General features: G+C 43.4%; 1 protein-coding gene across 7 annotated transcripts in view; it reads left to right on the top strand.

The window, feature by feature from the left end:
• The first annotated feature begins 8211 nt into the window (after window positions 1–8211).
• Pan3 (poly(A) specific ribonuclease subunit PAN3) overlaps window positions 8212–24299 on the top strand; it is a 147779-nt gene continuing 131691 nt past the window's right edge. For all 7 annotated transcript variants that reach the window (XR_007210358.1, XR_007210359.1, XR_007210360.1 and 4 more), the window contains exon 1: window positions 8212–9133. Coding sequence is in view for 4 of the 7 variants with exons in the window: in XM_048341587.1 (XP_048197544.1) it covers window positions 8683–9133 (451 nt within the window). In the remaining 3 variants the exon portion in view is untranslated. The remainder of the gene's footprint in view (window positions 9134–24299) is intronic.

Genomic DNA, 24299 nt, shown 5'->3' with positions numbered 1-24299 from the left:
TCCTTCCTTCTTTTTAAAATAATTTGTTGTTATTATTAAGGTTTTGTACAGGGTGGTTACCATTTTCTAAGTCTAGTAATGCATATGTTGCTTTTTTGGACAATGTCCCCCCTTCCTTTACTTTTCCTTAGTTTCCCCCTCCCATCCCTGTCCTCAAGTTACGTAGGTCATTTTCTATATAGTGTATACTGAATAGCATTAACAGCATTTATTCACCGTCCCTCCCTCCCCTTCTGCACGCCCCCCTTACCTCCCATAAAACAAAACAACAACAGAAAAAAAACCCAAAGCTAAAATAAACATCACTACCATCATCACCACCACAAAAACAATAAAAGCAACACAAACACCTCCCATGTTTCCATTTCCTGGAGTCTGTTTCAGTGAATATTATTTCAAATGTCCAGAGAAATTACTTAAAAAACAAAACAAAACCTAAAATAGTAGGAAGTAGAACCCCCATTACACAGAAAACTCATTTATTATTGATTAATTTATTTTTGTGCTGGAGGTCGAGCTTGAACTCAGGACCTTGGTGCTGTCTTGCTTTGTTGCTCAAAGCTGATGCTCTACCACTTTGGCCACAACTCTATTTCTGTCTTTTTGCTGGTTAATTGGAGATAAGAATCTCATTGATTTGTTTTCCAGGCTGGCTTGGAACTGTGATCCTCAGATCTTAGCATCCTAAGTAGCTAGGATTACAGGTATGTACCACTGGTGCCCTGGGAAAATGAGGAGGCAGGTGACTAAGATAGTATAGGAATACTTACCTCCATGAAATGACTAGAAAAAGTGTACCCTGGTTTAAAAAGTTGCTAAATACTGTGTATTTCCAGCCCACAAATAAACATTCGATTGAAGCAGAGATGCATTAGTGAGATTTGAAAAAGACCAACATATATCCAGTTCATATTCACAAAAGTGATTTATTGGCTGGGAATATGGCCTAGTGGTAAAGTGCTTGCCTCGTATACAAAAGTGATTTATTTGAAAACAAAGTAAAACAAAAACAAAGAACAAAACCCAGGGATTAAACACTATATATTTACTTCTCAGAAATAAAAAACTAAAATTAACTCAATAAATATTCATGCTTATTTTTCCACTATTAAAGTCAACATATGTTCATGAAATAAAGTTGGAAAAGTAGGAAAACCTATTCTTGTCATTTTATTTTATTTATTTTTTGGTTGTGGGGCTTGAACTCAGGGCTTGTCCCTGAGCTCTTATGCTCAAGGCTAACTCTCTACCATGTTAAGCCACAATGCCATTTCCAGTTTTCTTGTGGTTAATTGGAGGTAATAATCTCATGGACTTTCCTGACTGGACTGCCATCTTCAGATCTTGGTCTCCTGAATAGTTAGGATTACAGGCGTGAGCCACCAGCACCTGGCTACTCTTGTCATTTTAGCTGCCTTACTGAAACTACTGTTACAGTTTTGGGGTAATTATTTTATTTCCATAAATTTTTTTTTAAACATCACAAACAGCACATACAATTTGGTATCTCGGTAAATATATACAATGTGTCATAAATACTTGTCTTTTTATGTTTATCTTTTTCTTTATTTTTCCAGAGGCACTAGGAGTTGAACTCAGGATCATGTGCTTGCTAGGCAGGCTCTATCTCTTGAGACACTCTCCTTGCCCTACGGCAATCATTTTGAATAGCTAGACAATGTTTTGGATCTTGTGGCATTTGACCACTTGAGTCATACCTCCAACTGTACCTGCACAATTATTTTAAGTGTATAGTCTATTATTTGTTTAATTATTTCGATACGTTTGAGAATTTAGGTTGTGTGGTAGGTGTGGTAACACATGCCTGTAATTCTGGGACTTGGGAGCTGAAGGCAGGAGGTTGGTAACTTTGAGGTCAGCCTGAGTTACGAAGTGAGGAAAGTGGAAAAACAAAAAACAAAAATATAGTCATCCCCTCCCTTTTTTTTGGTTTTGTTTATGGTGTACCTTAAGTGATATTGCAATGAGAGTGCTAGGATATGAAAGTTATTACAGTTATCTTTTGTAGGATTTGCTAAGTAGAATAGTAATAGTTCAAACACAATGACCATTTTAAAGGTTTTTGATAAAATAGAGTCAATTTGCTTTTGGAGAAATGTATTATCAGTGACCTAGCAAAGTGTCTGTTACACACAAACACACAATACACTCGCACACATGCTTATTTAAAAAACTTAAAATTATATTAAATTTTGTTGTAGTTGTATGTTTTTTAACTTGATAGAGATTGACCAGTCTTAATCTGCTACTTAGTCCATGATCTGCTCCCACTAGTTTTGCAACATTCTGCTGTCTGATAGATATACTATACATTTCTTTATCCAGGCAATAGATATACATTTTTTTTGTGCCAGTCCTAGGGCTTGAATTCAGGGCTTGGGAACTGTCCCTGACATTTTGCTGAAGGATAGTAGGTTACCATTTGAGCCACAGCTTCACCTTTAGCTTTTTTTTGGCTTTATTTATTTTATTTTATTTTTTATTTTTTGCCTGTCCTGGGCTTGTACTCAGGGCCTGAGCACCGTCCTTGGCTTCTTTTTGCTCAAGGCTAGCACTTTGCCACTTGAGCCACAGTGCCACTTCTGGCCATTTTCTATATATGTGGTGCTGGGGAATCGAACCCAGGGCTTCATGTATAGGAGGCAAGCACTCTTGCCACTACGCCATATCCCCAGCCCCACCTTTAGCTTTTTTGATAGTTTAGTGGAGATGAGAGTTGCACAGACTTTCCTGCCCAGGCTGGCTTTGAACTGTGATCCTCAGATCTCAGACTCCTGAGAGCTAGGATTATAGGATTGAGCCACTGGCACCAAGCTAGTAGATACACTTTTTTTTTTTTTTTGGTCATAGGGCTTGAACTCTAGGCCTGGGCGCTGTCCCTGAGCTCTTCAGCTCAAGGTTAGCACTCTACCACTGGAGCCACACTGACATTTCCAGTTTTCTCATGGTTGTTTGGAGATAAGAGTTTCACAGCCTTTCCTGCCCCGGCTGGCTTTGAACTGCGATCTTCAGATCTCAGTCTCCTGAGTAGCTAGGATTACAGGCACCCAACCATAGATACACTTTTTTTTTTTTTTTTTTTTTTTTTTTTTTTTTTGCCATTCCTGGGCCTTGGACTCAGGGCCTGAGCACTGTCCCTGGTTTCTTTTTGCTCAAGGCTAGTACTCTGCTACTTGAGCCACAGCACCACTTCTGGCCATTTTCTATATATGTGGTGCTGGGGAATCGAACTCAGGGCTTTATGTGTACGAGGCAAGCACTCTTGCCACTGGGCCATATTCCAAGCCCCCATAGATATACTTTTCACATAAAAAGGGAAGGACCAGAGTCCATAGGAAGAGGATAAAGACTATTTTGACATAGGCCACCATCTCAGACCTTTAATTTCTACAAAAGAGGATTTTACTTTGAAGGCTGACAGTTCAATACAGAAAGCTATGTGTGTGTGTGTGTGTGTGTGTGTGTGTGTGTGTGTGTGTGTGTGTGTGTGTCTACTGTTGTTGTTTTTAAAATTTTTATTTTGGGTGCCAGTCCTGGGGCTTGAACTCTAGGCCTGGGCTCAGTCCCTGAGCTATTGTGCTAAGGCTAGTGCCTTCTAACGAGACACAGCTCCACTACTGGCCTTTTGGTGATTTTTAATTAAAGAGACTCAGTCCCCAGTCCTTCCTGGGCTTGCTTTGAATCCTCAGATCTCAGCCTCAGGTCCTCAGCAGTGAGGATTACAGGCATCAGCCACCAGCACCTGACTTACGCATTTATTTTTTATTACTATACATTAGTTATATGGGGGAAGAGATTTCATTGTGACATTTCAAGGATGTTTACAGTTTTCCACTCAATCTTACACCTTCTATTACTCCTCTTTCTTCCTGTCCAGTAATTCTTTTTTTGTATGTGGTCTTGAGACTTGAACTCAAGGCCTGGATGCTGTCCCTCAGCTTTTTATGTTCAAGGCTAGCACCTACTAAATTTGAACCACAGCTCCACTTTCAGCTTTTGTTGTTGTTGTTTTGTTGTTAGTTTATTGGGGATAAGAGAATGTCACTCACTTTACTGCTCCAGCTGACTTCAAACACTGATCCTTAGCTCTCAGCCTCCTGAATACCTAGGACTACAGGGATGAGCCACTGGTTCTTTACATATCAGAGCTTGTTTGGTACATAATAGGACACAAGAGATTTTCAATTAAGGTTAGTTTGAATGAGGTGCTTAATCCGATGTGAATTTATTGAATCTGTTGTCTTACTATCAATACACCTTCCTTGTCAAGGCATCATAAGATATACATGCTCATGAGCTGGGAATATGGCCTAGTGGTAAAGTGTTTGCCTCGTATACATGAAGCCCTGGGTTCGATTCCTCAGCATCACATGTATAGAAAAAGCCGGAAGTGGCGCTGTGGCTCAAGTGCAGAGTGCTAGCCTTGAGCAAAAAGAAGCCAGGGACAGTGCTCAGGCCCTGAGTTCAAGCCCCCGGACTGGCAACAAAAATAAAACCAAGCAAAAAAAGATACACATGCTCATTTAACAATGTCAAAACACATTATACAAAAAAACCCCATAGAATTTATAGTTAGAAGTCTTGTATTTAAGTGCTGACTTTATAACTGACAAGTTAACTTAGTGCAATTTAAACCTTATTGTGCTGAGGTGATTGCTCTTATTTTTCTGGCCTTATATGGTTCTTGTGAGGGGGTGAAAAATATTTTTTCTGAAAGGAAATCTGATATTATATAACTTTTGGGGAGGGGGGAGAATGGGTGGGGAGAGTGGTACTCAGGCTTGAAAATCAGAGCCTTTGTTTACTGCTAGGCTTTCTTGTTCACAGTTGGTGATCTTCTATTTGAGCCATGCTTCTAGTCTAGCATTTGCTGGCTAACTGGGGTTAGAATCTTTTAGATTTTTCTGCGAAGACTGCCTTTAACTCTCAATCTTACATGTTTCAACCTCTGACTTTTTAGAACTGTGTAATAACTTCTACTTGTCTTCAAGAACAAGTCCAACTCTTTTTTTTTCTTTTTTTTTTGCCAGTCCTGGGCCTTGAACTCAGGGCCTGAGCACTGTCCCTGGCTTCCTTTTGCTCAAGGTTAGCACTCTGCCACTTGAGCCACAGCGCCACTTCTGGCCATTTTCTGTATATGTGGTGCTGGGGAATCGAACCCGGGGCCTCATGTATACGAGGCAAGCCACTAGGCCATATCCCCAGCCCCCACAAGTCCAACTCTTTAACTTGCCCTTGCAAGCACTTTTTGGCCTCTGCTCAGATCGCTTATCAGTATTCTCCCTATAAAAAGCCCATAGGCTTTTTATAAATGCCTGTTTGTCTAGAATGTTCTTCCTTTATACTGACTACTACTTGTAGGAATTAAGCAATAAATAGCAATAGCTAAAATCTACTGGATTGTTACTAAACATGGCCTATCTTATACACATATTAGCTTATATATTATGAAATAAGAACTTTTCTTATTAAAAATAGTACAAATTAGGTACAGAGAAGCAACTCACCTAGAGTAACATAGATATGGAGTGTGGTCACTGGGATTCAAACCCAGAACTGTTTTTTTTGCTTGTTTGTTTTTTTGCCAGTCTTGGGACTTGAAATCAGGGCTTGGGTACTGCCCCTGGCTTCTTTTTGTTCAAGGCTACCACTTGAGCTACGGCACCACTTCTGGCTTTTTCTGTTTATGTGATACTGATGAATTGAACACCAGGGTTTCACGCATTCTAGACAGTCTACCATTAAGCCACATTTTCAGCTGCCCTGATCTGTCTGAATTAGTTTGTTTTTTTCCTTTGGTATTGGGGATTGAACCCAAGACATTGTACCTGCTAGGCAAGCACTTTGCCACCGAGCTACATCCCAGCCCTTAATGTTTTCAATCCTGATACTATGTGTTAAGTTTGTGCAGGAAGTGTAGAATCTTTTGTTTTATCTAATAGCTAATGTGATTTGGTTAGTCCTAAAGATAAAGATGTGTACTTTATATCTCTCTAACCAGATGATAAACCATTTAAATTTAAGTAAGAATCCATCTAGTCTACTTTTGCTTCCCCAGCTTCTTCATATATTGGCTTCCTGGTACATACAATGAACAATAAAAATTCTGCTGAATATTGGATCAATGAAAATGCTCTCAAACAGAAAGATATTAAGCTAGACGCTGGTAACTGACACCTACAATCCTAGCTACTCAGGAGGCTGAGATCTGAGAATCCAGGTTCAAAGCTGGCCCAGGCAGGAAAGTAAAACTCCTTTCATTAACCAGCTAAATGACTAGAGTAGAGATGTGGCTCAAGTGGTAAAGTACCAGCCTTGAGCACAAGTAAGCTAGGGACGAGTACTAGGCTCTGTGTTCAAGCCCCAACACACAAAGATATTAATATTAGCTTTAAATTCAGCTATGTGACATGAGGCCTGCATTTGTGATATTACAGTATTACAGAATACAACTTTCCTTTTTATTTTTTGTAGTGTGGTACTTTTGCAATATCCGTTTTGTTTTTTTTTTGGTTGCCAGTCCTGGGCCTTGAACTCAGGGCCTGGGCACTGTCCCTGGCTTCTTTTTGCTCAACTAGCACTCTGCCACTTGAGCCGCAGCGCCACTTCTGGCCGTTTTCTATATATGTGGTGCTGAGGAATCGAACCCAGGGCTTCCTGTATATGAGGCAAACACTCTTGCCACTAGGCCATATTCCCAGCCACATTATCTGCTCTTTTTGACTTGTCAGAATTCCTTAAATTCACCAAAACCTGCTCTTCATCAGTGATACGTCTTTTGATGGAAATCTTTTTGCAGAGAAAAAGCTAAAATGTCAATTTTCGGTTCATTGCTTAACCTTCAAAATGCTTTAAATCTATTGCCTGCCTGCCGGTCTTCCTTCCCTTCTTCCTTTTTGTTTTAGTATTGGGTCTTGAAAACTCAGGGCCTGGGCCCTCCGTTCTTGAGCTTTTTTTTGCCCCAGCCTTACCCCGCTGAGTCACAGCTTCACTTCGGGGCTTTTCGGTAGTCAGTCGATCATGAGATTAAGAGTGGTTTAAGAGGCTTTCGTGCCTGGGGTAACTAGCTTCAAACCACGATCCTCAAATTTCAACCTCCTGAGTAGGCAAGGATTTACAGGCACGGCCCGGCCACACAATTCTTTTTTTTTTTTTTTTGGCCAGTCCTGGACTCAGGGCCTGAACACTGTCCCTGGCTTGTTTTTGCTCAAGGCTAGCACTCTGCCACTTGAGCCACAGCGCCACTTCTGGCCATTTTCTGTATATGTGGTGCTGGGGAATTGAACCCAGGGCCTCATATATATATATATACACACGAGGCAAGCACTCTTTGCCACTAGGCCATATCCCCAGCCCCATAAATTTCGTTTCTTTTTTTTTTTTTTTGGCCAGTCCTGGGCCTTGGACTCAGGGCCTGAGCACTGTCCCTGGCTTCTTTTTGCTCAAGGCTAGCACTCTGACACTTGAGCCACAGCGCCACTTCTGGCTGTTTTCTATACATGTGGTGCTGGGGAATTGAACCCAGGGCTTCATATATAGGAGGCAAGCACTCTTGCCACTAGGCCATAGCCCCAGCCCCTCCTGGCACACAATTCTTTTTGAAAAGACCATAGTGGGGGTGGGGGTGGAGGCAAACCCCTATCTTTGAAAAGCGAATTCCAAATCAGGACTAAGCTGACCAGAGCAAACCAGGTAGCAGTGATTTATTCGTGAGACTCAAGTCCAGTGTTGTTCCTGGCGGCACTTATTTTTCATATAAACAAAAACAAAAACGTACTGAGGGGCCTGTAGTAACATAATTGCACAGAAAACAGGTGCCGCACGGCACGGGGGGTGGGGGGGGGGAAGGAGGGCTGGGAGAGAAAGCGGCCCAGCGACCCCAGGTGCAGCTCCTCCAAACCCTCCATTTCCGTGCGGTCAATGAAAAGGAAGCAAGTGACACCTGGTTAGGTAGGCGAATCTATGGCCAGGAAAGGTAAGAAGGTCTCGCGAGCAACTTCACCACCCGACGTCGCCCGGGACGGAGGTGCCTGAACACTGGCCTTCGGCTCGAGGACGCCCCCCGGGAAGGGCGGAGGAGGAGGAGGATGGGGAGGGGGGAGAGAACCGGCTCTTCTCCCTCATCCCTCCGCCCTCCCACCCCACCAACTCCTCAACGCGCTCCCGCTACCCACAAGCCACCGCGCCCCGCGCGCAGGCGCAGCGGTGACGGCTGTCTCAGGAAGAGGAAAATGGAATAAACAACTCCGAGGGACCTGAGCGCGAGGGAGCGAGTGGAGGCAGAATTTAAAAATAAACCGGCCCCTCCGTCCTCTCCGCCCGCTGGCCGCCGCCGCTCCTAGCTCTCTCTCAGGCCCGCGCCCATCAAGTCCCCCGTCTGGGCCCGCGCGGCCACCCCGTCCGTCGTCCCGCGCGGCCCCTTTAAGAGAAGAGAAGGAGCGAGCGAGTGAGTGAGGGAGAATCCCGGCTTCCCCCCCCTCCACCCCTGCCCCCTCCTCCCCTCTCCCCTCCCCCTCTCCCCGGGCGGCTCCGGCTCCCGCTGCGGGACGACCCGCCCGACCGCCCTGCCGCGTCCCGGGCCTCGGCCGCGTCTGCCTTCCCTTCCCCGTCTATGGTGGCCTTGGCGGCGGCGTTGGCGGCGGCCGAGGCTGTGGCGGTGCCATGAACAGTGGCGGCGGCCTCCCGCCCCCCTCGGCCGCCGCCTCCACTCCCTCGTCCTCGCTGGCGGCGGCGGCGGCGGTGGCGGTGGCGGCGGCCCCGCCGGGGGTCGGGGGTGTCCCCGGCGGGCCGGCGGCGGCGGCAGCGGCGGGAGTGAAGCTGAAGTACTGCCGCTACTACGCCAAGGACAAGACTTGCTTCTACGGGGAGGAGTGTCAGTTCCTACATGAGGACCCGGCCGCCGGGGCCGCCCCGGGCCTCGGCCTCCATAGCAACAGCGTCCCCCTGGCGCTGGCCGGGGCGCCGGTGGCCGGCTTCCCGCCGGGAGCGGTGCCGGGAGGGGGAGCCGGGCCGCCCCCGGGACCCAAGAAGCCGGACCTGGGGGTTCCGGGGGCGGCCACCGCAGCCGGCGTTGGAGGCAGCAGCGGGGGACTCGATGGACCGCGGCTAACAAGTGAGTGTGGCCCGGGCGGGAAGGGCTTCGTCGGGCCTCGGGGCGCGGCGCTGGGGGAAGGCCTGGGCCGGATAAGGCCCTGACTGTCGCTGGGAACCGAGCCCGGCCCGTGGGTTCCTCCCACCTCCCCTCCCCGGGCGGTCGGCAGGCCTAGGCCCGGCCGGAGCCCTCCTTCCTTCTTCCTGCTGGCCCTCTCCGCTGCCTTGGGCGAGCCCGAGAGTGAGGGGAGGCCGGGTTCCCGGGAACGTGGGTGGGTGGACTGGTGTGCTGGGAGTGGGGGTTGAAAGGCCGGGGGATGGTCTGTGTCGTACCGAGTGTGAAAAAGGGGGTGTCGTTTCCGGGGTGTGTGGAAAGGGGCCGGGTTTGTGAACACATGTGTTTTGCGTGCCCGTGTGGAGTGGTATCTACAGTGCGTTGACGTTCAGGTTTTGTGTGTGTGTGTAGGGGTGTGTGTGTGTGTGTGGGGGGGGGAAATGGGGTGAGCCTCAGGCTTAGGGTTTTCGATTACGAGATGGGGAAAAAAAGTTGGAAGGCCAAAGTTGAAGACAGCTAAAGGTTTTCCAGGCAGGGAATTGCTTTCTAAGGATTAGAAGGGAGTGGGGACCTCAGGTTTAGAGAGCTTAGGAATTTCACAAGACTTGCTTTACATTTCAACATAGTTTCCTGAAAGTTTAGAACAAATTAACTGGTGTCAGTAGGTATCTAGTCCTCCACAACTTAGAAGCAATCAAACTTAACGTTGTACCTTGAAAGTTTCATTGTGCGGCAGGCCGCGTTTGTGTGGGGCTGTGCATTTGATCAAGGCTGTTTTTATAGTCTTAGGCGGTTGATATTTTTAAAAAGCCTTTCATTTGCCTTTTAGTTGTGACTGGATTTTGTAACTGTAATCTATATATTATTGAATCTTGTCCTTGAAAGAGTATGGATGTGCCAAATTTTGCCCTTTTGTTTCTTCATATAAATTGTTTCTTAACCAAGGGGCTGGAAATGTGGTTTAGCGGTACAGACCTTGCTTAGCACGCCCTGGGTTCTGTTCCTCAACACCACATAAGCAGAAAAGGCTGGAAGGGGCGCGTGGCTAAGATGGTAGAGTGCTAGCCTTGAGCAAAAAGAAGCCAGGGACAGTGCTCAGGCCCTGAGTCCAAGCCCCAGGACTGCCCTCCTTCCCCCACCAAAAAAAAAAAAATTGTTTCTAACCAAATGAGTTCTGAACGGCTTTTTTAGATTTTGAAATAATATCGTAGGCAGACTATTTTTTTCTGTTTTAACACAATAAATGAATTGTAATATGTTTAATTTCAGCACTTGATCCATGATCTCCTCCCCTCTCAAAGATTGCATTTCTTTTGGAATGACAAACTTGGCTGTGAGGTATGGAACTGAGATCCTTGCACTGGCTAGGAAAGCCCTCTACCACTTTAGCTCAAAGGGCTTGATGTCAGTGCAATGCAAATACATTTGATAAGGCAGATAGCTGAGAAAATTAACTTGTAGCCAAGTTCCAGTGGCTCACACTTGTAATCCTAGATACTTAGGAGGCTGAGATCTGAGGATCAAGGTTCAAAGCTAGCCTGGGCTTGGAAAGGCCTTGAGATTCCTATCTCCAATTAGGCACCAAAAAAGCTGGAAGTGGAACTGTGGGTCAAAATGGTAAAGCTCTATCCTTGACTGACAAAAAAAGAAAAGAAAAAAAAAAAGAAATTCTAGTTTTCTGTTTTGCTAAAAAAATGGTGGAATTTACCCTCCTCCCCTTATTTGTTTGTTGTTCATGGAGCTTGAACTCAGGGCCTGGGCATTGTACTGGAGTTTTTTTGCTCAAGGCTAGTGGTCTACCACTTGGGCCACAGCTCCACTTTTGGCTCTTTTGGTGGTTAGTTGGAGATAGTCTCATGGACTTTTCTGCCTAGGCTGGCTTCTAATAGTGATCCCCAGATCTCATTCTCCTGAGTACAGGCTAGCAATGCCTGGCTAGAATGTAATCCTTTTGAAAAGCAGCTTTGTTGTTTTCAAAGTAAATTTCTCAAGTTAATTTAAGGATGTTTGAGACAAGCACTTGTGGCTCCCTTTTGTAATCCAAGTTATTCAGGAGACTTGAGATCTTAGTTTCTCAAACCAAGAAAAGTTTGCTAGACTCTAACTTTCAAAATAACTACTGAAAAGTGCGATTGCCAGGTCCTAAGATCAAATCCCAGTATTCCCCTTAAAAAAGTTTGATGCTGGTTGATATTTGATATAATAGGTGATATTTCTAAGGTTTTCCTATTAAAGGCAGAGTAGTTCTGACATGAAACATATGAAAGGATTTAAACTGGTGAAGCGCACAATAGCTGGAGGAAAAACAAGCCAGGGCTACAAGGTGGGACAGTTAATGCTAGGAAAGTGTTCAAAAGCAAACACTTAGGTGTTAAATAGTTACCTGATTTTAAATAGAAGATTTATATTTGGACTCTGGTGCTTGGTGTAATTTGGCAGCCTTCTTGATATTTTAGTAATAACCTAGGTTGTGACTCCTAGCTAGGATAAAATCGCTGCATATTCTCCACTACCAGTGGCTCACACCTGTAATCTTAGCTACTCTGGAAGCTAAGATCTGAGGATTGTGGTTCAATGAGACGCTTCTCAATTAACCATCAGAAAAACAAAACAAAACAAAAAAACCCCAACATGAAAACCCCAAAACCGCAAACAAAAAACCAGAAGTGGAGTTGTGGCTCAAGTGGTAGAGCACTAGCCTTGAGTGAAAATGATAAGGGACAGCACCTCGTATCTTGAACTCAAGTCCCAGGACCAGCACATACAACACACAAATGCTTCATTTTATGTGTGGTTTGTAAAGTTGATCAGGAATGTAGGAAGAAGATAGTATTGGAGATGAGACTCTGTTGTCATTAATCACCAAAAAAGAAAAAGGAAAAGCTGGAAGTGGAGCTGTGGCTCAAGTGGTGGAGAGCTAGCCTTGAGCCCAAAAGCTCAGGGGCAGTACCCAGTTTCTTAGTTCGTGCCTTAGGACTGGCACATACACAAAAAGTTTAAACTTTATTTTGCTGGCCTGATTTTGTAGCATCACTAAGGCAATTTCCTTTTTTTTTTTTTGGCCAGTCCTGGGCCTTGGACTCAGGGCCTGAGCACTGTCCCTGGCTTCTTTTTTGCTCAAGGCTAGCACTCTGCCACTTGAGCCACAGCGCCGCTTCTGGCCGTTTTCTGTATATGTGGTGCTGGGGAATCGAACCTAGGGCCTCGTGTATCCGAGGCAGGCACTCTTGCCACTAGGCTATATCCCCAGCCCTCCTTTTTTTTTTTTTTTTTGACTCATTTAAATGTAAGAATGTAAAGTATTTCTTGAGCTGAAAGTCCTTAGCCCATCTGCCATGTGATAAACTAGATTTGCCTGCAGAAGTACTCTGTTTGACCTTCATGATGTCTTGTATATTTACATTATGTGTGTTTAGATTTTTTTTTGTGTGTGTGCTGGTATTATAGCTTGAACTCTGTGCCCTTCACTCTCCCTTAGTGTTGTTCAAGTCTGATGCTCTACCACTTGAATCACTCTTCCATGTGGCCTTTTACTGGTAAGCTGGAGACAAGTCTCAGACATTCCTGCCCAGGCTATTTTTTTTTTTTTTTTTTTAGTGGGAAGAGGGTAGCTTTGAATTAGAATCCTCAAATCTCTCAGCCTCTATTGTAGCTAGGATTACAAGTGGGAGTCAGCAGCATTGGGCTTGTTTTTAGACTTTTTCTTGAGGTACTTGTAGAAAATGCTGTCATTCTGCTTTTTGTTGCTAGATCACCAATACCATAGTTTGAATAACTTAAAAAGAAATGTTTTTGACTGGGATGTTCAGTGTCAAGGTGCTGGTATCTAGAGAGGGCCTTCATGTTGCCTCATTCCATGGCAGAGAAGCAAGAAAGTAAGAGCACAAGGATGCTAGTTGCTGGTGTCTCATGCCTGTAATCCCAGCTACTCAAGATGCTGAGATCTGAGGATCGCAGTTCAAAGCCAGCCCGAGCGGGAAAATCTATTAGACTCTTATCCAATTAACCCCCCACAAAACCAGAAGTGGTATTGTGGCTCAAAGTGGTAGAGCACTAGCCTTGAGTGAAAAAGCTCAGGGACAGTGCCTAGGCCTTGAGTTCAAGCCCTATAACTGCCAAAAAAAAAAAAAAAGTGCCAGAATGCTTTTAACTTGGGTTTATAAATATTGAGTTAACTAATTCAGTGCTCCAGTAACAACATTAATTTAATTTGTTCATGAGGGCTGAACCCCTGTGACTCATTTGCCTCTTATTAGGCCTTACCTCCCAGTACTGTTTAATTATGAATTAAGAACGGTGCATACCAATCAAGCATCCTGCCACTGAGCTTCCAAATTCATGACCTTTATATGAAATATATTCATTCCATTTCTTGCTTGTGTGAGTCGTCCTAGGCACTGTCCCTGAGCTTTTGTGCTCAAGTCTAGTGCTCTACCATGTGAATCTCAGCTCCACTTCTGGCTTTTTTGGTGCTTAATTGGAGATAAAATTCTCATGTACTGTCTGTCTGGGCTGGCTTTGAATCGAGGTCCTCAGATCTCAGCCTCCTGAGTAGCTGAGTAGGTGGGAGCCACTGACACCAGACTAAGTCTCAAAAGTTTTAGTTCATTCCTTTATCAACTTAAAAGTCCATAGTCCAGAGTCTCATCTAAATCAGACATAGGTGAACTAGAAGAATGTTTCATTCTTCAGTAAGTCCATCTTCAATCCCCTGCCGGGATCCTGTGGAGCTAACAAATTCTTTGATTCCAAAATTCAGTGATGGAGCAGTTATAAGAGAGCAGTTACAAGATAGTCATTCTCAGAAGGGTAACTTTCCCCAAGACTACAACAGCCTAACAGGGAAAAGTCGCTGGGGAATAATCTCTCCTGATTCCTTGTCTCGTGTGTGTGTGTGTGTGTGTGTGTGTGTGTGTGTGTGTGTGTGTGTGTCTCTCTCTCTATCTCTCTCTCTCTTTCTCTCTCCCCTCAAGGCTTCCTGGCAGCCCCAATCTTGTAGCTTTTCTGGGTTCCAGTTGTTTTTACTGGTTGGAGTCTGTTGCTTTTCCAGACTGGAGTTGCACACTGATGTGATAGTTTTGGGCATTGTTCTAGTGTGGACAGTCTCACTACAAGGTAGGGTAGGGCTTTCATGCTATCCAAGACACCCTTTGAAATGTAGGTTGGATTCCACCATCACCTCACTGTTGTTATTTTCTGTGTGCTTCTACAGAGGCAGTGCCATAGGTATATTGCCAGTGTTTACAGCCTGTATCTCTGTAGCAGTGCCCTGTGCTGCTTCTGGGCCTTCTTGTGCTACAGCTCCTAGAAGTGAGACAGTTGAGTCCTGAGGTGATTCTTGTTATTAGGCAAGTTGAGGGCATCCTGGCTGGGTCCTCCAAACCTAGCTCTGGACCTGTGACTGGGGAAGCAGTTTCAAAGGTTTCTTGAAATGCCTGTTGGGTCATGCTCATTGGTTTGCTAATCCATTCTGTGGGTATCACTTCTCAGTTAAGATTAATATGGGCACGTTTTTATTTTTGTTAGCATTCATACATGTGTTTTCATTCTTCATATGATCAGGCTTTAAGTTTTCTAAATCTATTCTATTTCTCTTAATTATAAGCTCTGGCTTACATCATTTCTTCAAGAATCTTACTGTATGCAGTTAAAAGTAATCACTACTGCTCTTCACTGTTTGTTTAGAAGTTCCTACTGCTGCATATATTAGTTTATTATTTTTGGTTAATTTGTTTTTCTGTTGGGGAGATGGGGGCTGGTCCTGGAGCTTGAACTCAGAGCCTGGGTGCTGTCCCTGATGTCCCCAAGCTTCATTTGCTCAAGGCTAGTGTTCTACCACTTGGGCCATAGTTTTGCTCCTCAATTTTTTGGGGGAGAGGGTGGCAAGAGAGTAGTTTTATTGGAGATAAGACTTTTTTACATGGGCCAGCTTCTGCAGTCCTGAGATCTCAGCCTCCTGAATAGCTAGGGTTACAACCATGGGCACCTGACCCTAGTTTATTGTTTTTAAGTTTGACCTTCCATAAGTTATCAGGCATAGACACAACTCAGCCAAATTAAATGTGACTTTAAGTTTGGGTGCTGGTGGCTCACAGTATTCCTAGCTACTCAGGAGTTGGAGATCTGAGGATCACGATTCAAAGCCAGCCTGGGCAGAAAAGTCCATGACAAACTCATCTCCAGTGACCCACCAGAACAAAGTGGAAGAGTGCTTGTCTTGAGCAAAAGACCTCAGGGACAATACCCAGGCCCCAAGTTCAAGCTCCATGACTGACCAGAAAAAAAGTTTCATTCTGCAGCCCAATTTGTTTAGTTATTTATTGTCAAGTTTATTAACATGTTTACTTTGAAAGGCTACTTTGAAAGGCCTATACTATTACTCTGTTCATAATTTTTGCTGTTTGTTACCAGAATATTGCTGTACCTCTATTTCTTTGCTGACTAGAAAAGGCCAAGTATATGGATTTTTTTTTTTGCCAGTCCTGTGCCTTGAACTCAGGGCCTGAGCACTGTCCCTGGCTTCCTTTTGCTCAAGGCTAGCACTCTGCCACTTGAGCCACAGTGCCATTTCTGGCTGTTTTCTATATATGTGGTGCTGAGGAATCGAACCTAGGGCTTCAAGACAAGTACTCTTGTCACTAGGTCATATTCTCAGCCCTGGATTTTTTTTTAACAATAAAATAGTGTACTCCAGTGGAACAGTTATTTCAGTGTGTTTTTTTTGTCTTGCTAAAAACTGTTATATGTATCTAGGGACCAGTTTGCCAGTTTTTTTTCTTTTTTCTTCCTTAAGGCTGGTGTTCTACCACCTGAGCCACATATCCACTTCTTCAGTTTGCCATTAAAAAAAAAATTGTCTGCAAATGACAAATTCTTCAGTAAGTGACTAAATACTATAGTCTGTTTAGGTTTTATGTGCTGTGGGCCCAGACTAGAGAGCTTAATTTAATACCAAATTTATTTTTAAATTTAGTGCTATTATTATTAAGTAGCTGTACATAGGGGTTCAAATTTCGTAAGTCAGGTTATTATGAACACAGTGTTTCTTGGTCATTGTCACTTCTTCCTTCATTTTCTCCCTTCCCATCCTTCAGAGGATTTATGCCTTTAGTTTACTTTCCTAAGTATACTATCCTTTAGTCAGTTTGTGTGCAAATGCCTTGAGCTCTGTATTTTCATGCCAAGTATCTTGTAACTATTAGGGACTATAGAAATGAATTAAGCATTGTGTTGGCCATTTATAAATACATAGTCTAGGGCTGCGGATATGGCCTAGTGGCAAAGAGTGCTTGCCTCGTATATATATATGAGGCCCTGGGTTCAATTCCCCAGCACCACTATACAGAAAATGGCCAGAAGTAGCGCTGTGGCTCAAGTGGCAGAGTGCTAGCCTTGAGCAAAAAGAAACCAGGGACAGTGCTCAGGCCCTGAGCCCAAGCCCCAGGACTGGCAAAAAAACAAAACAAAACATAGTCTAATAAGAGTTTGAAGTGTATTTATGGTATGGCTTGATATGCTATAGGAATAAAAGGTTATGATAGACTCTTCAGGGATATTTTAGAAGGTTTCATAGCATGTAACATTAGAACTTTTTTTTCCTGTTAAATTTGCTTTGTTATTTTAGAGGTGTTATACAGTGGGGTTACATTTACATACATCAGGTAATGAGTATATATTTTTTTCAAATAGTGTCATCGGTTCCCTGATTCTCTCCCATTCCCTCCCTGTGCCTCCACCCATGAGTTGCATCATTCACTTTCATCAGTGCCCACCCAGTGTGGTCTACTGCTGTACTTTTTTACCTTTTTTCCTTGGATTCTGTGCCTTCCCTCATCCTCTCACAGATATGACATATGAATATACCATATATAAGATAAAGAATGCAGAGTCATTAGAAAAAGAAAAAACAAATTAAGAAAAAAGTCCTTTGTTTCCACTGGAGTCCATTTCAGTGTGTATATTATTTTATATACGTATGAAGAGGCGCTTGGGTATTGTACCTTTGTGATTCCCTCCTAGGACTATATCTTCTTTTGGTTTCACTGTGTGTGAGTCTCTAGTATCCTCTGTAATTTGTCATATCACATTGTGTTTTAGGTCTAACTTCCACACATCAGGGAGAACATGCGCTGTTTGTCTGAGTTTGGCTCCAGACTCTACCACTTTGAGCCACAATGCCACTTCCATTTTTTTTTTTCCTAGTGGTTAATTGGAGATAAGAGTCTCACGGACTTTCCTGCCCAAGCTGGCTTTGAGCCAAGATCCTCAGATCTCAGCCTCTGAGTATCTAGGATTATAGACGAGAGCCATTGGCACCCAGTGTAGATGGCAGATTTTGAGAGAATGCATTATACATAGTTTTGTTCACTAGTCATATGATGAGGTGGCAAGAATTCAGGCTGAAATTTGTGTAGTGGCTTTAGATGGTAGGTTATAGCCACAGTTTGAAGGCCTTTCTGACATTGTAATAAGTGATCCATGTTTTAAACAACCAAAGATTTTCTTTCCTCCCTTTCTCTCTCTTAATTAGTTCAGTTTTTGCCTCTCAGAGAGGAAATAGGGAAACTTGGAATAATAGTCTTTTTAACAGTTTAAGGAAGAATTGCAAGAGACTTGGTTTAGGGTAGTCAAAATGAAGTAATAGAGGGCACATCTGAGAGATTTGTAAAGCAGCTTCTTGGAGGGAGATGGCTAAGGAACAGAAAGGAAGGACTTGTACTGTATTTGAGTTTTCAGCAAAAAAGAGCATGTCACAGGTAGCTGATGAAGGAGACTACCACCTGCCATTCAGGCAGGAGAGATAGGTTTATTCCACAGCAGGTTTATTCCACACATGCTGGCCTATGGCAGAGGTGATGCAAGGCCCGAGAGAAGGGCTGAACAACTGAAGGGCCATGCTTTATCTAGGGCAGGGGGGAGAGGTATGGCCAGGTGAATTGGATGTGACCTCAGAGAAGGGGGAGTTACTCACTGCCAGTTACTCAGGTACTGGGTGAAGACTTAAACAGTTAGGGGGTATATCTCCATGGAGCCCTCCCAGGGGTGGATCTTACATTCTGGCCTTTTAATAATTATGAAAAAGGACACAGACTCTCTGGTTATTTCCTGCTGGCAAGGGCTGTTGACATTTGGGGCAAAAGGTGCAAATGTGGCCCTTCCTGGAGAAGGCAAGCAACAGCTATCCCTTGGTGGTTGATGCCAGTCCTTGAATGAAGCCCGGAAGAAGTCTCATGAGGCAGGGGCTGGACAATTAAAAAAAATATTAAGAGAACACAGAAAAGGCAAATGGAAGGGTTTAGGGCAGAAAATTAAAAATTGGATGACCTAGCTAGCTAGTTCGGCTAGTTCTTATCTCCTGCATTCCAGGCTGTCCTGGAGCTGGTGGAAAATGTCCTTAGCTACTTCTGACATCTGGCAACTAGGTAGGGGAGAGTATGCTAGACTAAGGCTGGATTGGAGAATATAAGTTCCTGCCCAGTGAGAAGTTAGACAGGTATGGACATTAGATGGACAAGCTATCTCTTGATTCCCCAGCTCTGATTAATTTTGAAAGGGTGAGTGTAAAGTGACTCCATTTAGTATGTGCTGACATTCTCCTACTCCTCTCTGTGGTCCCTTGTTCCCCAATTGGCTGAGTCCCAGGGGTCTAGGTGATTGTTGCTGTGATTACTTGCCTCAGTTGGCATTCACAGGGGTTTGAACTCAAGGCCTGGGCACTGTCCCCGAGTATTTCTGCTTGAGGCTAGCGCTCTACCACTTTGAGTCACAGTGCCATTTCCAGCATTTGGCTGGTTAATTAGAGATGAGTCTCTTGAGCCGTGCTTTCAGTCTGGCTCCTCACTGGTTAGTTGGTAGATGGAATTTTAGAGGGATTTTTCTGTCCTGGCTGGCTTTGAGCTGCAATCAAAGGAGTCCTTGCCACAAAAGCCCTTTTTTATTCCTAATTAAGGCAACAGGGAGACCAAGAGGATGGTATGAATATGTCTTGTTCTTTCAAGATAAAGCATTCTCGACAAGATGCAAAAACACGCAGGGTCAGGTCTTTGAAAATACTTGTCCTTTTACCAGAAAAAAAGTGGCTATCATTTTACTCTTTGAAAAATTTCAACAGCATAGTCTAAAGCTTTTTAATCAAAAGTTTAAAAGATAATGTTTATTTTGTTTCCTTTATTCTACAGGTTGTTTACTGTGTCATATATGTTGGAAACTATCAGTACAAGAAGGCGAATGGGGGGCTGGGAATATGGCCTAGTGGCAAGAGTGCTTGCCTTGTATACATGAAGCCTTGGGTTCAATTCCTCAGCACCACATATATAGAAAATGGCCAGAAGTGGTGCTGTGGCTTCCTTGAGCAAAAAGCAGCCAGGGACAATGCTCAGGCCCTGAATTCAAGTCCCAGGACTGGCAACAAAACAAAACAACAACCCAAAAACGTGATTTTTCTTGAAGAGTTTAATTTCGTTGTAGGGAAAGGTTTCTTCCATCCCTTCCTCCTCCCCTTCCCTCCTCCTTTGCTGTAACACATTGGTATTTGCTATTTTATTAGGTGTACTGGTCTATTTTTCATTGCTACAACAAAATATAAATATCTTCATAAAAAAGAAGTTTGTTTAGCAGTACTACTTTTGCAATCTATAAGTCTGGTGAATCTCTCTTGGCTGAAACATGTGGCAGATGGTATCATGGCAGGAGGCTATGAGAGAAAAAGATTCATCACAGCAAGACAGGAAGCCAGAGAACAGGGAGAGCTGAGTTTTGCTCTTCTTTAATAACCTTCCCAGAGAGGTAATCAGGATCCAGTAAGAACAACCTAAATTCCTTCCAAGAGTAGTGTCTCGTGGCTCCAGTGACCCAGTCACTTTTCACTAGGTTTCATCTTTTGAAAGTTTTATCACCTCTTAATAACACCACATGAGAACAAGCTTCCAATGTATATGTATAAACCATTGGGAGATATTCAAACCATATCTAAACTCCATAGTCCAAGGTGAACAATTTATTATCATTCTACTTCTTGATTCCTTTTTGCTTTAGTTATTTTGTGATAGGGTCTCCTATTTTTGCCCAGACTGGCCGAGACTAATCCTCCTATTTTTGCTTCTCAGCTGGGATGGCAGGTGCATTTACCACTCCCACTCATTGAGGTTTTGCTTATTTTTTTTGCTTGAGCTAGCCTTGAACCTCAATCCTTCCTCCCGCCTATGTAGTTGGAATGGCAGGTGTGAGCCACTGCACCTGGCTAAGGTGAGCAATTTCTCTCTCTCTCTCTCTCTCCCTCCCTCTCCCCCCCCCCCCCCGTCTGTCTGTCTCCCCCTCTTTCTTCTCCCCGCCCTTTCTTTCTTCCTTTTGCCAGTCTTGGGGCTTGGACTCAGGGCCTGAGCACTGTCCCTGTCTTCTTTTTGCTCAAGGTTAGTACACTTGAGCCACAACACCACTCTGGCTCGTTATGTATATGTGGTGTTTAGGACCCAGGGCTTCATCACATACTCTTCCACTAGGCCACATTCCCAGCCCCCCCCTTTTTTATTTGTTTATTAATTGAACAGAATTTTTTTTACAAGGTGTTGTGCAAAAAGTGTACAGTTTTTTTTTTTTTTTTGGCCAGTCCTGGGCCTTGGACTCAGGGCCTGAGCACTGTCCCTGGCTTCTTCCCGCTCAAAGCTAGCATTCTGCCACCTGAGCCACAGCGCCCCTTCTGGCCGTTTTCCATATATATGGTGCTGGAGAATCGAACCCAGGGCTTCATGTATGCGAGGCAAGCACTCTTGCCACTAGGCCATATTCCCAGCCCAAGTGTACAGTTACATAGTAGGGCAGTGTGTACATTTCTTGTGATATCTTACGTCCTGTTTTTCTATCCCTTGTCTAGGTCAGGTAGACATATATACAATATACAATGTATCAAGAACATATACAGTATTCACAGACTTGGTCTCTACTGTCTCTCCGTCTCCCTTTGTTAACAGTCATATATCAGGGAGATCATGCCCCTTTGTTTTCTGTGTTCTAGGCTTGTCTCGCTCAACATTATTTGTTCGAGTTCTGACCATTTCCCTGCGAACAACAATATTTCACCATTCCTAATCGCTATGTAGTATTCCATTGTGTATAAGTACCATATTTTTTGGATCCATTCATCTGTGGAGGGGCATCTGGGTTGTTTCCATATTTTGGCTATTGTGAATTGTGCCGCGATAAACATGGAAGTACAAATGTCTTTTTGATATCTTGGGTTTTGCTGTTTAGGATAGATGCCTAGGAGTGGTATGACTGGGTCATAGGGTAGGTCTATATTGAGCTTTTTGAGAAACCTCCATACTGTTCTCCAAAGTGGTTGTACTAATTTGCACTCCCACCAACAATGGAGAAGGGTTCCTCTTTCCCCACAGCCCCTCCAGCATTTGTTGTTTCCTGAGTTCAGAGTATAGGCCATTCTAACTGGGGTGAGGTGGTATCTCAGCCCAGCCCCTTTTTTTATCTTTTGTGCTAGTGCTGAGCCTCTAACTCAGGGCCTGGGCACTGTCCCTGAGTTTTTGTGTTCATGTGTAGGGCTCTTATCACTTGAGTTACAGCTTCACTTCAGCTTTTTTAGGTGATTGGAGATAAGAATTTCACACTTTCCTACCCAGGCAGGCTTTGAACTGTGATCCCCAGATCTCAACCTCCTGAGTAGAGCAGCTAGCTCATCATTTATTTTTATAGTATAGCACTGTCGTATCTTTTTTTTCCCCCATTTATTTGCATTTGGGTCCTGGGACTTGAACTCTGGGCCTGGGCGCTGTCCTTGAGCTTTTCAGGTCAAGGTTAATGCTATACCACTTGAGCCACAGCACCACTTCCAGTTTTCTGGTGGCTAATTGGAGATAAGAATCTCATGGACTTTCCTGTCCAGGCTAGCTTTGAACAGCGATCCTCAGATCTCGGCCCCCTGAGTAGCTAGGCTTACAAAGTGTGAGCCACTGGTGCCTGGCTCAGTTTTTGTTGTTAGTGATTAAGTAGTGTACAAAGAGGTTACAATTCCAGTCAGTTATGAATATAGTACCTTTTGATCATTGTTTCCCTTTCCATCTTTGTTACTAATTTTTCCTCATATCCCTACCCTCAAGTTATGTAACTCAGTTTTTGCATAATGTATACTGGGTATAATGATTGTATTTGCTTCTTTTTTCTTGTTCCATTCCTGTGGCCTGACTTCTTCCACTTGCCACCTCCCAAAATATGTTTCCGTTTTTTGTTACTTGGTACTTGTTACTTGGTATATAGTACATTAGTTTTTCAGAGGAGTTATACCTTTGAATTCCTCCCCTTTAGTCAGTTTGTGTGTAAAGGCATTGAGCCCTGTATGTTTTCATGCATGTTTTTGTTTTAAATCTCGCTTCCATATATGAGAGAAAACATGAGTCATTTGTTACTCTGAGTCTGACTTTACTTCACTTAACATGATTTGTTCTAGGTCCATTAATTTTCCTGCAAATGACATCATTCTTTCTAATGAATGAGTACAAATCCATCCTTTATATGTACCACGTTTTCCTTCCTTCCTTCCTTCCGTCCTTATTACAGTCCTGGGGCTTGAACTCAGTGCATGGGTACTGTTCCTGAACTGCTTTTTGCTTGAGGCTAGCACTCTTATCACTTGAGCTAAAGCACCACTTTTGGCTTTTACTGTGTATGTGGTACTCACAAATTGAACCCTTGGCTTCATGCATGCTAGGCAAGCACTCTACCACTAAGTCACATTCCTAGCCCTGTACCACATTTTCTTGACCCACTCATCCATGTAGGGCATTTGGGCTGTTCCCAGAAGTTGGCTATTGTGACTAGTGCAGTGGTGAACATTGATGTGTAAGTGTCTTTACCATATCATGACTTGTAATGCTCTGGGTAGATGCCCAAGTGGTTTATGGCTGGATCATAATGTAATTCTGTGTTTAGCTCTTTGAGGAGTCTCCAAACTGCCTTCCAAAGTGGTTGTACTAGTTTACATTCTCACCAGCAGTATAAGAGGGTTCCCTTTTCCTCTCATTTCTGACAGCATTCCTTATTGTTTTTGTATTCTCAATGCTAACCAGTCTTACTAGGGTGAAATGGAATCTCAGTGATGTTTTGATGTACATATCCTTTATAGCCAAGGATGTTGAGCATTTCCTCATGTGTTTATTGCCCATACTTCTTCTGAGAAGTCTGTTTAGCTTTGATGTAATTGCTTAGGGGGGGGTCTATATAAGTGGTTTATATCATCTTGGTTCAGCTTAGGCAGCTTGTATGCCTCTAGGATTTTATTCATTTCATTTGAGTATAGGTTTTTAAAGTAGTTCCTTGCAGTGTTTTGGATGTTCTAATGTTTCTGTTTTCATTCATTAATTTTGTTGATTTGGTCTTCTTCTCTTTTTCTGACAAATTAGCAATTAGCTAGGGGTTTTATCTTACTAATTTTTTCAAAGAACCAACATTTTATTTTGTTGATTCTATGTATAGATTTTTCAGTCTCTAATTCATTGATTTCTGCCCTGATCTTTACTCTGTCTCCATCTAGTAGTTGGAGTTTGTTTTGTTCCTCTTTTTTTTTTTTTTTTTTTTTAAATCAGAGCTGAGGATTGAACGCAGGGGCTTGTACTGCCAGGGAAGTGCTCTTCCACTGAGCTAAATCAGCCCTTATTCCTTTTTTAAAAAGAGGTTTTAGTTGTATCATGAGGTTTTTAACTTGAGCGACTAATATTGATTTCTTATGTAGGTGCTTAAAGCCGTGAACTTTCTTCTCAACACTGCTTTTGCTGTATCCTAGAGATTCTGGTAGGATATGCTTTCATTTTCATTGGGTTGCAGGATTTCTCCCTTCTTAAGTGACCCAGCTGTTATTCAACAGTGTTGTTCAGTGTCCATGTGCTTTGAGTATTTTCTGTGTTATGTTTTGCTGTTGAGTTCTAGTTTAGTTCCCTTGTGATCAGGTAAAATACGGGGAGTTATATCAATTTTAAAATATTTGCCTAAGCGTGTTGAATGTCCAAGGTTATGATCTAATTTGGAGAAAGTTCCACAGATGCTGAGAATGGGTATTATTTGGTTACTGGAGAAATAATCGGTAAATGTCTAGTGAGTCTATTTGGGTAAAGGTGTCATAATTTAGATGTTG

Source organism: Perognathus longimembris, chromosome 3, assembly GCF_023159225.1.
Source record: "Perognathus longimembris pacificus isolate PPM17 chromosome 3, ASM2315922v1, whole genome shotgun sequence".
In the NCBI taxonomy this organism is placed as follows: Eukaryota; Metazoa; Chordata; class Mammalia; order Rodentia; family Heteromyidae; genus Perognathus; species Perognathus longimembris.
This window is presented reverse-complemented; position numbering and strand designations above follow the sequence as displayed.